Raw genomic sequence first — 13,183 nt, 5'->3', positions numbered from 1 at the left:
TCCACACCTCATAACTGTTACCATCATTTTGTATTTTCTTCCAGGAAATTATTATTTTCTTTTTTTTGGAGACAAGAGTCTTGCTCTGTCACCCAGACTGGAATACAGTGGTGCCATCTCAGCTCACTGCAACCTCCACCTCCCGGGTTCAAGCAATTCTAGTGCCTCGGCCTCCCCAGTACTGGGACTACAGGAGTGTGCCACTACATCCAGTTAATTTTTGTATTTTTAGTAGAGATGAAGTTTCACCATGTTGGCCAGGCTGGTCTTGAACTCCTGACCTCAAGAGTTCCACCTACGTTGGCCTCCCAAAATGCTGGGATTACAGGTGTGAGCCACTGTACCTGGCTAGGAAATATGTTTTTACATATACAAGCTTATCTATTTCTTTCACTTTGCCAAATAAATCATAATATACATTCTGATGTACACCCTGCTTTTTGTACTTCAAAAAGTATCAAGCAATCTTTCCATATTAGGAAAAAGAAAACATCATTCTTTTTAATAGCTGCATAGAATATTATCTTATGACTATCACAATTTAATAAATTCCCTACTGATAAACACTTTAGTTGTTTTCATTTTGTTTGCTATTAAAAATACTGCAAGAGCCAGGCACGGTGGCTCATGCCTGTAATCCTAGCACTTTGGGAGGCTGAGGTGGGTGGATCACTACAAGTCAGAAGTTCGAGACCAGCCTGGCCAACATGGCGAATCCCCGTCTCTACTAAAAACACAAAACTTAGCCAGTGTGGTGGCATGCACCTGTAGTACCAGCTACTTTGCTCAGAAGGCTGAGGCAGGAGAATCACTTGAACTTGGGAGGCAGAAGTTGCAGTGAGTTGAGATCATACCACTGCACTGTAGCCTAGGCAACAGAGCAAGACTCTGTTTAAAAAAAAAAAAATTACTGCCAATAAACATTCTTATATGTTTTTTTAAACTGAACTCTTTTATTTTTTTTAAAAAAAAAAGTATATTTAGGCCAGGCATGGTGGCTCACACCTGTAATCCCAGCACTTTGGGAGGCCGAGGCAGGCAGATCACGAGGTCAGAAGATGGAGACCATCCTGGCTAACACGGTGAAACCCCATCCCTACTAAAAATACAAAAAATTAGCCGGGCATGCTGGCGGGCGCCTGTAGTCCCAGCTACTCAGGAGGCTGAGGCAGGAGAATGGTGTGAACCCGGGAGGCAGAGGTTGCAGTAAGCCGAGACCACGCACTGCACTCCAGCCTGGGTGACAGAGTGAGACTCTGTCTGAAAAAAAAAAAAAAGAAAAGAAAAAAAGTGTATTTAAAAAGTAAATGTCTATTAAGTTCAACAGAGCTTTAAAAAAAAAAAAAAAAAAAGGAGTAAATGCCTAGCAATAGAATAATTAGATCAGGGCTGGGCACGGTGGCTCACGCCTGTAATCCCAGCACTTTGGGAGGCTGAGCTGGGTGGATCACGAGGTCAGGAGTTTGAGACCAGCTTGACCAATATGATGAAACTCCACTGCTACTAAAAATACAAAAATTAGCCGGGCGTGATGGTGCACGCCAGTAGTTCCAGCTACTCGGGAGGCCAAGGCAGAAGAATCGCTTGAACTCGGGAGGCGGAGGCTGCAGTGAGCCGAGATTGCACCACTGCACTCCAACACTCCAGCCTGGACAACAGAATGAGACTCCATCTCAAAAAAAAAAAGAATAACTGGATCAAAGAATGTTACATTCATTTACATTCTGGTAGTGCTAAACTGCCTTCTAGAAACATTACATCAATTTATGTTCCCACCAGCAATATATGAGTGCTGTTTTTTTATTTTTACTCTTGCCAATAATGGGTTATAAAATGTTTCAACATTTGCTAACCTGACAGGCGAAAAATCACCTCTTTTAGATTTCTGTATTTTTATTTGGAAATACTGCTGAAACTGTTTTTATAGTTTTGGCCACTCATTTTTTGTAAGCAATTTTATATCCTTTGTCCATTTTTCTACTGTCTTTTTCTTATTTCTATTATTTCTCTGTGTAGTAAGCAAATTAGTCATTTGTTACAGTTTCCAGTATCAAGTCTTATTTAGAAAGTCCTTTCTGCTCAAAAGTTTATAAATTTCACCTCTGCTTTATGGTTTCTTTTTCTACACTTCTTGGATCCATTTGGAATTTGTTCTGGATGTGAGGATTGAGATAGAATTCTTTTTTTTAATCCCCGAATAATTAGGCAATGGTTATAGTTCCATTTATTTTATAATTTCTCTTTGCCCCACTGATTTTAAACAACATCTTTATCAGAAACTAAAAATTTCCATACGTAATTGGGTCTACATATAAACTCTACTCTGTTTAATTGTTCTTATTTATTTTATTTTTCTCTAGTATCAAACTATTTCAACTATTTCAGTTTTTTAACAGGTTTTAAGATCTGGGAGAACTACAGACCCTCTACCACTTATCTTCATTTTCAGGTTGTTCTTCTTGGTTGTTCTTGTATGTCTATGATTCTAAATGAACTTTGGTATAGTTCTGTCGTTTGTTTTTAATTAAACAAACAACAAAACAACCCTGCTGTTTCACTGGGATGTCATGCAATTTAGACGAAAGTCTTCCCATCCAACAACGGAGTAATTCTTTCCTTTACTTAAATCTTGTTCTATGTCCCTCAGTAGAATTTTGCACATACAAGTCCTACACATTTCTTATTTGATTCATACATGAATACTTTATAGTTTCTTCCATTATATTTTCTAACAGGTTATCATTTATTTCCCATCATAGTAGGAAAACTATTTGCTTTTATGTATTCATTTTATAATCTACCATCTTACTGAATTTAATTGTTTTCAACTTTTTATCAGGTAACTTTCCTGAGTGTACTAGACATATAATTTTATCCTGCTACCTCACAGAAATTTTGCCTCTTCCTTTCCAATATTTACAACTTTTTTTTTTTTTTTTTTGAGACAGTCTCACTCTGTTGCCCAGGCTAGAGTGCAGTGGCACAATCTTGGCTCACTACAACCTCCACCTCCCGGGTTCAAGGGTTCAAGCTATTCTCCTGCCTCAGCCTCCCAAGTAGCTGGGATAACAGGCACCCACCACCATGCCCCGCTAATTTTTGTATTTTTAGTAGAGAAGGGGTTTCACCCTGTCGGCCAGGCTAGTCTCCAACTCCAGACCTCAAATGATCCACCCACCTCAGACTTCCAAAGTGCTGGGACAAGAGGTGTGAGCCACCATGCCCAGCCTACATTTCATTTCTTTTTACTAATTGCACCATCAAGAACTTAAAAAACAATGTTATGCATTTGTAGCGATCATGGGTATCCTTGTGTTGTTTTATTCAATGGGAATGTTTTTATTGCCCGGCTTATTTTTGTACTTTAGTAGAGACGGGGTTTCGCCATGTTGGCCAGGCTGGTCTCCAACTCCTGACCTCAGGTGATCCACCCACCTCATGCCTCCCAAAGTGCTGGGATTACAGGCATGAGCCACCGCATCTGGCCATCTATTCCTACTTTTAAAAACAGTTTTTAAAATTAGAAATAGTTGCTGACTTTTCACAGTATTAAAAATATTTGTAGCTGGTACAGCAGCTCATGCCTGTAATTCTAGCACTTTGGAAGGCCGAGGTGGGTAGACTGCCCACACACAGGAGTTAAGAGAACAGCCTGGGCAACAAAGCAAAAACCTGTGAACACAGGAGTTAGAGACCAGCCTGAGGAACACGGCAAGGACCTGTCTCTGCAAAAAACTTTAAAAAATTTGGCCAGGTGTGCTGGCATGTGCTTGTGGTCCCAGATGCTCGAGAGGCTGAGGTAGGAGGATTGTTTGAGCTTGGGAGGTTGAGGCTGCAGTGAGCTGTGATTGCACTACTGCACTCCAGCCTGGGTGACAGAGAGACCCTATCTCAAAAAAAAAAAAAAAATTGCCTTCCTATTTGTACTACTGTATTTCTAACATATCCTCCATTTAAATCTTTAAGAGTTTAGTTTCATTGGTGCATAAACATTTATTGTGTTCTCAAACAATATAGTAAGTACAGTAAATCATTCCCCCTCCATATTATCTTCAAAGCCACATGAAAGCACACTCTAACCCACAATGTTACTGTCTATACATGACCATTGGCTAGTTCACTGTTACAGCTAGCTAGCTAGGTCTCCCAGAATGGAAGTATATTACCCAGTGATGAATATTACTCAACTTCACCAGGAAATAGCAAGAGCTATTAGATATTTTCAGAATTTTACAATGGTGACCAAAAAAAAAAAGTAAAACAAGTCCCTCTAGCATGGCATTTATTTTCTCAGATGTTTCTCTTTGTCATTTTAAATACATGTGCACATATCCAATGCAGGGATTAAAAAAAAAAAAAAAAACCGAACTCCTGTGATAATGAAAATGTCTCAAGCCCAATATATTACCTGCAATATGTCTCTATGCCGCTGTAATGTATGCATCAGGGCCGCATTCAAGGAGGGGACACCTGCACTGTTGGTATATTCTGCCATTTTATCGTTTACCCCTGTAAGCTAGAAATAAAGAAAAATAAAATAAAAATATTTTACTAAGCACTATAAACAGCTAAAAGCAAATTATTTGCCTATATGCCCTTTTGGTTGACAGCAAAACAAAACAAAACAAAAAACAAGGTATCAAGTAAGAATTAAGCATTCCCCCATATAATCCATAAAGACCAAAATAACATCGTATCACCTGAGAATGGCTGTCATCAAAATTCAAGTGGTGTGGGGAGGTACACATCTTGAATGGAATGGATAATTTCATTAAACATGTCTGTCTCAATATAATCCAGGATCCTATCTAACAAGTACACAGTTATTTGCAAAACAGCCATTTAACAGAAAGCACTTACCCTTGCCAAAAGTTGTTCAATCTCAATCGCCATTGTCTCAAACATTCTGTCTTGGCTTGATCCATTTAAAAGGGGTGTTGTATCAGAACTAAAAAGAAGTTCAGTTAAAGAGGATCCATTACTCAAATGCAGTCCTTTAAAACATACTTAAAATAATCAGGTAATTAATATGAATCATAAAATGAATTATGGATTATGTTATATAGGGTCTGTAAGAAACAATCTTTTACATTTTTACCCCAAAGGAATTATGGTTCCTTCAACCTCAACATTAAGTTCTCTCTTCTTTCCTTGACTCTTACCAAGAGGAAATAAGATTGAGGTTTAAATGATGCACAGATTGGATAACTAGCTAACGAATACTCAGGAACTGGCTTTAAATTCAATATATACAGCCACCTGCATACTTTGGTACTAATCTTCTACATTTCCACTTACAGTATGCAATCATCTTTTTGTTTCATAGAATTGTGTTAAATTGCCTTTTCAAATCTGAATAGTCAAAAATCTATCTTTTTATAAGTAAAACTTATGTTTGACAGATTCATACTCTAAACCCACCTGTCCTGAGTGTTTCTTTTGCCTTTTCTAAAACACCACTAACTTTCATCAGGTTAGGTATGTATTAGCATCTGATGAGCAGCTCAATACAGATTGAGTTATACCGGACACAGATAAATGCCCAGGCAATGACTATGCTTCCAATCTTACCAAAGACTTTGTCCTACCCTGTGACAGTGCCTGGGTGTGGCAAATGAAAAAGATTAAAAAATGCTCTGTAGACTATTAATATAAATCCTCCTCTACCAGATATATGAAAAAGAACAATATGCCAACAGAATTAAAGCTTCATGAAGGGAGGAAAACTGCTCTTATTCATAGATATATGCCTAGCACCTAGTATAGAGCCAGGCACATAGTAGATGCTCATTAAATGTTTGTTGAATGAATGAATGAATGCGAGAGCAATCTCTACTACTGGTTATTCCATACTCCTTATATTCATATATTCATCAGGACAGTGTAAGACTAAAGGGAAAAGGCCGGGCGCGGTGGCTCAAGCCTGTAATCCCAGCACTTTGGGAGGCCGAGACGGGCGGATCACGAGGTCAGGAGATCGAGACCATCCTGCCTAACACGGTGAAACCCCGTCTCTACTAAAAATACAAAAACTAGCCGGGCGAGGTGGCGGGCGCCTGTAGTCCCAGCTACTCGGGAGGCTGAGGCAGGAGAATGGCGTAAACCGGGAGGCGGAGCTTGCAGTGAGCTGAGATCCGGCCACTGCACTCCAGCCTGGGCGACAGAGCGAGACTCCGTCTCAAAAAAAAAAAAAAAAAAAAAAAAAAAAAAGACTAAAGGGAAATGGCCAAAAACTAATTCTTCACAATACTAGGATTCAGTTAAATTTAATTCATCTTATAGGTGGGTAATGAATGATTCATAGGCATTGAAGTTTTCAAAATACAGAAAGTTAAAAAAAAAAAAAAAGAAAGAAAGAAAGATTCCTGGAATAAATAATATTCTAGTTATTGCTTAGTTGACTCATTGTGACACGCTTCCAACCTGAGTATCAAACAAGACACTTTAGAATACACAACAAATTTTGATCCTCATGGTCTTAGATTTTTATTTAAAAGGGTAGTTAGGCTGAAGTAATGCTACAAAGCCAGTTTCAGTTTGTGGTAGAATTTCTTAGGAAATGTTTTCAAGATAGTTTTTCCTTTAGAGGAATAAAAAAAGTATTAGCTCGTGAAGCACACAGAACATAGAAAATGCATAGAAAGAACATTCTTCATTCTCTTTACTTGCTAAATAAAACCAAGTCCAAAGCAATGCAATCTATTTGATGTGTTAGTAATTTATTTTGAGATCCTAGAGTCAATGTTGGCCCTGCTGCCTTTACAACCAATGAGTCCTTATGCAAAGAAACAGTACTTTGGGTATAGTGTTGATATTAGCTTTTTGTTCAAATGTACACAATATGGTAGGGTTTAGACTGTGGGTCTGGAGATAGACCTAGATTCAAATCCAAGCTCAGATTTTATTGTTTTTATTAGCTGACAAATATCCTACTCACTTCTTTTTTTTGTTTGTTTTTTTTTTTGTTTGTTTGTTTTTTAGTAGAGACGGGTTTTCACCGTGTTCGCCAGGATGGTCTCGATCTCCTGACCTCGTGATCCGCCCATCTTGGCCTCCCAAAGTGCTGGGATTACAGGCTTGAGCCACCGCGCCCGGCCCCTACTCACTTCTAATCTTTGAAAAAGTATGTAAAATAAGTGTGGATTAACAACAACTCTGCTACCAGCAATTTCGCCACTAGGTATATAGAAACATTCTGTGTAAAAATGTTCCCAGCAGTATTTATAGAAAGTGCTTACCTAACATATAATGAACACTCTATGTCAGCTATCAAAATTGTTATTATTAATTAGCAAAAATTAGAAACAATGGCCATTATCAAATGGTTAAACTGTGATACAGTCATAAAATACTACATATAAATTACAAATGAATATACCAGAGTTAAATGAATCCATTGCTGAATCTCAAAAATATTAAAGAAAAAAAAGTCGTAAAATAACTATACTATATATATACCATATAACATAAGAGAATACGATGAATTGCTCAGGAATACAAACATGCAGTAAGAATACATGTTGATTAAGGGGTGGGAGAAAGTGGGGGGCCAAAAGGGGCTTCAATGGAATGAGTAATTATCATTTTTTTAAAATGGGAGATAGGCACTTGGGGGTCCATGATATTACTCGTTGTAACTGTCTTAAATATTGCCTAATTTAAAACAATTTCTTTTTTATTTCTTTTTTTTTTTTTTAGAGACAGGGTTTCACCATGTTGCCAAGGCTAGTCTTGAACTCCTGGGCTCAAGTGATCCATCCACCTCAGCCTCCTAAAGTCCTGGGATTACAGGTGTGATCCACTGTACCTGTCTACTCCTAATATTTTCTTGAAACAAGTGGATGACTTAAAATGAGCATAAGCTTCAAAGATAAGAACATATTTTCCATACATTTAATATGGTAATATACTAGTTTCTCAAAAAAGTACCAAAATTAAAGACAGCTTTGATAATGAATAACAAAGATACACAGTGCATTAGATACTCTCTAATAGAATAAACACCGGAAAAGCAGTATGTATACTTGGTACCTGGGTAGATCCACAGGTCCATTTAGCAATTGGAAAACACAAGAAATACATACCACATGGGGAAATCAGCCACCTTTTCCCTACACTGGCTGAATTAGACACTCATATTTTTAATACAAACTTATTCTGAGGTTCTAGCAGGCTTCTCCTGACATTGTAACAATCTTTGTCTAAAGATTCCAAATAAATGCTAGTCTCAAGAATTTGGAAGAATTTTAATAAGTCACTAAAAAATAAAACAGTCAATGACAAAACACCAAAACTTCACGAACAGACCAACTTACAGAAGTTATATATTTTAGTTTATTTTTTAACACTTTAAAAGCATAGTTAAGGCATAAGAGACAGAATCTGGTAGTACCTATACCTGTCGCGTCTTCCATCTCGGGTACTGCTATGACTGTAACTTGTACATAGTTTGCTGAAGGAAACTAGTTTCAGGTCAAGTTCATTTTCCAGCTGTCGAGCCTGTTTCCTGAGATCTTTAACAAAATTACAACAACAAATACAATTAGACATAAAAAGTAGACACAAAAATCACAAGATTATTCTGAAGAAAACAAACTATGAAAATGATCATATACTGATCTAGCTACACCCATAAAGAAAAGTGTTGGCTGGACACGATGGCTCACGCCTGTAATCCCAGCACTTTGGGAGGCCAAGGCGGGCGGATCACCTGAGGTCGGGAGTTCGAGACCAGCCTGACCAACATGGAGAAACCCCATCTCTACTAAAAATACAAAATTAGCCAGGCGTGGTGGTGCACGTCTGAAATCCCAGCTACTCAGGAGGCTGGGGCAGGAGAATTGCTGAACACAGGAGGTGGAGGTTGCAGTGAGCCGAAATTGCACCATTGCACTCCAGCCTGGGTGACAAGAACAAAACTATGTCTCAAAAGAAAAACAAAAAAGGAAAAGAAAAGTCTTAAAAGAAGGAAACCAAGGACTTGCCCAGCAAAACAGATTAGTCACTTATAAACTTCAGAGGGGACAAGAAGGGAAGTAGTAATGGGAGATGCAACTTTGCAGCTTTACTCCAAAGATGGCTAGAAAACAAATGTTGTTCTACCCTTCCTGAAACTATTTGTATAGCAATAACCAAAATTCTGCAATTCAGAGAAAAACAAGAAGAGAATACAAATCACAAAGGAACTAAAACTATGGGTTATGACCAGCATTATCAACTTACCAGTTAATGTTATAAGAAAGAAGCCATTATTCTTTTGAAAGGGATTTTGCTTTTTACGTTCCAAAGCTTTATTAGGCTCATGAACTTCTTTGCATAATAGCAAAATGACTTATCTTTTTTTTTTGAGATGGAGTCTTGTTCTGTCACCTAGGCTGGAGTGCAGTGGCATGACCTTGGCTCACTGCAGACTCCACCTCCTGGGTTCAAGCAACCCTCATGCCTCAACTACCTCCCAAGTAGCTGGGACTACAGGCACATGCTACCAGGCCTGGCTAATTTTTGTATTTTTAGTAAAGACAGGGTTTCACCATGTTGGCCAGGGTGGTCTTTAACTCCTGACCTCAAGTGATCCACCGACCCTGGCTTCCCAAAGTGCTGGGATTACAGGTGTGAGCCACTATGCCCAGACCAAAATGACTTCTCAATTGAACATAAAGAAAAAAAGTTACCACGAAAATTGCCTTTTTCTTTTTCTTTTTTTTCTGTTATTAGAGATGAGGTGTCACAATGTTGCCCAGGCTGGTCTTGAACTCCTAAGCTCCAGTGACCCTCCCGCCTGGGCCTCCCAAAGTGCTAGAATTACAGGCATGAGACACCGCGCCTCGCCAAAAAACGCTTTTTTTTTTTTTTTTTTTTGAGACAGAGTCTTGCTCTGTCGCCCAGGCTGGAGTGCAGTGGCCGGATCTCAGCTCACTGCAAGCTCCACCTACCGGGTTTACACCATTCTCCTGCCTCAGCCTCCCGAGTAGCTGGGACTACAGGCGTCCACCACCTTGCCTGGCTAGTTTTTTTTTTTTGTATTTTTTAGTAGAGACGGGGTTTCACCGTGTTAGCCAGGATGGTCTTGATCTCCTGACCTCGTGATCCACCCGTCTCGGCCTCCCAAAGTGCTGGGATTACAGGCTTGAGCCACCGCGCCCGGCCAAAAACCGCCTTTAAAAAACTTACTGAGGCCAGGCACAGTGGCTCACGTCTGTAATCCCAGCACTTTGGGAGACCAAGACGGGTGAATCATGAGGTCAGGAGATCCAGACCATCCTGGCCAACACAGTGAAACCCTATCTCTACTAAAAATACAAAAAATTAGCTGGGCATGGTGACGGGTGCCTGTAGTCCCGCTACTCGGGAGGTTGAGGCAGGAGAATGGCATGAACCTGGAAGGCAGAGCTTGCAGTGAGTGGAGATTGAGCCACTGCACTCCAGCCTGGGCGACAGTGCGAGACTCCGTCTTTAAAAGAAAAAAAAAGAAAAAACTTACTGAAAGTAATTTGGAGGGCTAAAACTAACAATAAACTATGTGCTACTAACAAGGTCGAATATGAGTATGATAGAAATAAGTACGTAAGTTTTAACAGCAGAAGCAAACAAGCAAGTAGAGAAATTGGTTTAGCAGTCTGGCATCTAAGGGGTTGTGTGACAGAAGCCACAGTTTGGACAACCATACACAGATATGAGTATTCTCATTCAAGGTAAGTAAAGGTTAAAATAAAAGGGCAGAAGTACCAGAGGTAATGGTATAAGAATCTCTCTTTCAGTGATAAAGAATACAAGACATTATTTCAATATGCTTTTCAACCAGAAATAGAAAGCGTAGTTAACATAGTGGAGCATATTTACCCAGAGACCAAAAGCCAGTTCAAATCTCGGCACAGCCACTTACTGACTCTAAGATTTATCAACAATCTACTTAACCTATGACCTTCAGCTTCTGGTTTTTTAAACCCCTACCTTCAGGGGTTGCCTATGTATTGGTAATCATATGCTTAAAGCAGCTGGCACAGAGTAGGTTGTCAGTAATGAGCTGCTGTAATATCATAGCATGCTGCTTCAAAAAACCACAGCCTAACGACTAGTAATAAAGATATCAGTAGCCTCTTCCATATAATTTTAAAAAGTTTTCTAGCAGCCAGGAGCAGTGGGTCATACCTGTAATCCCAGCACTTTGGGAGGCAGAGGCGGGCGGATCACGAGGTCAGAAGATCAAGAACATCCTGGCCAACATGGTGAAACCCCATCTCTACTAAAAATACAAAAATTAGCCGGGTGTGGTGGCGCGCACCTGTAGTCCCAGCTACTCAGGAGGCTGAGACAGGAGAATCTCTTGAACGCAGGAGGCGGGGGCTGCAGTGAGCCGAGATCGATCGCGCCACTGCACTCCAGCCTAGGCAACAGAGCAAGACTCTAGATTCTGTCTCCAAAAAATAAAATAAAATAAAAAGTTTTCTATCTAGTACACACATTTCAAATGGGCATTGTGATATACGTTTTAAACTATAAGCACGCTTTTCTGTGATTGGAATAACTGTCTTCTCCAGTAGGAAACATAAGTAAAAGCATTTAGAAAGTATGACAGGCAAATCTGGATAAATTTAGAATGAAGTTTCTTAGACCAAGGGGCTGATAGTGACAATATTGTGGTTTCTAGAGGCTTCAGTGGATAGCAATAGAAACAGGTCAAAGGAATTTGGAAAGCAGTTTCTATGCTGCGGTAAAGCAAAGAGAGAGTTGGGAGAAAAAGGTGAGCTTTCTCTGCTCTTATTGATCACCACTGTCCAGAAATGAGTTTTACGTAAGCTCACTTTATCGGACTATATTTTCAGGAATTAAATAAATGCATTTGTCAAATCACAAGAAGGTTTTTTGGTGGGAGAAGTATAGCAAATGTAACTGCAATTCACACAGGTTCTCTCAACTTTTTCATTAAAACCGATTCTAAGACTCCAGAGCAGTAAGGTAAGTTATTTTCTCTTCCTTCAAACACCCAATCCTGAAGTTCCCAGCCTGTAGTTGTCATGCGGACCCAACAGGAGACATTCTGTCTCCCATTCTCTTCATACTTCCTCCGGCGGACCGGAATGCAAGTTCCTCCTTTCTCTTTTCCCACTCAGATTTCCAACAGTGACCTCAACTCCACTGCGCCGACTCCTCCAGTCTCCCGGGCTCTGGATCTTCTCCCTCAACATTCGTTTCCTCTCAGAGTTCGTACCCCAAGCCCCTTCGTCCGAGTTCCATTACTCCCTCAACATAATTCAACCCAGGCGATTCAGCTCCCTCTTCCTCCACATCCCCGCTCTGTCCACTCTGTCCAACCCCTGCCCCACGTGCCGCTCACAAGGGCCGGCCAGGCCAGACCCCTGCCCCAGACCGTTCGGTATCCCCAAGGCCCTGGGGCTCCCACTTAGGCAAGCCCCGCTGCTCAGCTCGGCCGCTCCGGGGGTCTGGTTCTTTCCTCTGCTGTTTCTCCCAAGATCTGTCCTCACTCAGCCCCTCTCACCCGCGTGGGACGCACCCGGAGGCCTTCTCGCCCTCACCTTCCCAGTAATTGCTGGTTCCTGCCGCCATCTTTGTTGTCCAACGTCAGCCGGGATAGGGGAGCAGAGGCGATGCAGGCCAGAAAGTCACCACCGCGCCTGTTTCCGCCCCGAGCGCCAGGGCTGACGGGATGCGAACCTCCGCGGACACTGCCGCCTGCTGATCAATTCGTTATCTTACAGCTTTTAAGTAGCGACAGATCAAAAACTTCAGCTTTAGCTCCTGACACTCTCTGAATGTCTGTCTTTCATTCCCGCTTTCTGCGCCCCAAACCATCATCATCTCCCTTATCTCGGCTTATCCTTTCTCTCAGCAGGTGCCTACTTGACTGGGAGGAGAATCATCCTCAGGCAACTCCCTCAATTTCCTTCACCTTGTCTCTAATGTGTATCTTCAGCCAATTTCTTCTTTTCTCAGACACAGAGACCCTTTCTTCCCAGAGCCATTTCCTTCATCCTACCTCCCCGCCTGTGCTCCATCATCCACGTTCTCTGGCATATGCGCTCTTCTCCACTGGCTGCTTTCCTTGTGTCTACAGTAGTTCTAGTTCCAGCCCTCTTTCCTTGTCAGCCGCCACATCTAGAAAGAGTGAGCTAACTGCTTCTACATGCTCTCGGCCTGAGCCCTCAACCTGCTAAAATCTGCTGTC

At 40.8% G+C, this 13,183-nt stretch overlaps 1 protein-coding gene across 9 annotated transcripts in view; it reads right to left on the bottom strand.

The window, feature by feature from the left end:
• Positions 1-12,680, bottom strand: part of GOSR1 (golgi SNAP receptor complex member 1) — a 55,190-nt gene extending 42,510 nt beyond the window's left edge. For 3 of the 9 annotated variants that reach the window (XM_033184452.1, XM_033184458.1, XM_033184460.1), the window contains exons 1-4: positions 12,534-12,680; positions 8,393-8,513; positions 4,861-4,948; positions 4,409-4,516 (exon numbers count right to left, since the gene is read on the bottom strand). In XM_033184452.1, coding sequence (XP_033040343.1) covers positions 4,409-4,516; positions 4,861-4,948; positions 8,393-8,513; positions 12,534-12,564 — 348 coding nt within the window. In that variant the 5' untranslated portion in view covers positions 12,565-12,680. Of the gene's footprint in view, positions 1-4,408; positions 4,517-4,860; positions 4,949-8,392; positions 8,514-12,496 lie in introns of all 9 variants that reach the window. The other 6 variants (XM_033184453.1, XM_033184459.1, XM_033184454.1 and 3 more) reach the window with 4 other exon arrangements.
• Between the last annotated feature and the right edge of the window lie 503 nt (positions 12,681-13,183).

The sequence above is a fragment of the Trachypithecus francoisi genome, unplaced genomic scaffold (assembly GCF_009764315.1).
Source record: "Trachypithecus francoisi isolate TF-2019V2 unplaced genomic scaffold, Tfra_2.0 Lachesis_group20, whole genome shotgun sequence".
NCBI classification, from domain to species: domain Eukaryota; kingdom Metazoa; phylum Chordata; class Mammalia; order Primates; family Cercopithecidae; genus Trachypithecus; species Trachypithecus francoisi.
The sequence above is the reverse complement of the archived record's forward strand: the minus strand, read 5'-3'. Positions and strand labels throughout refer to the sequence as shown.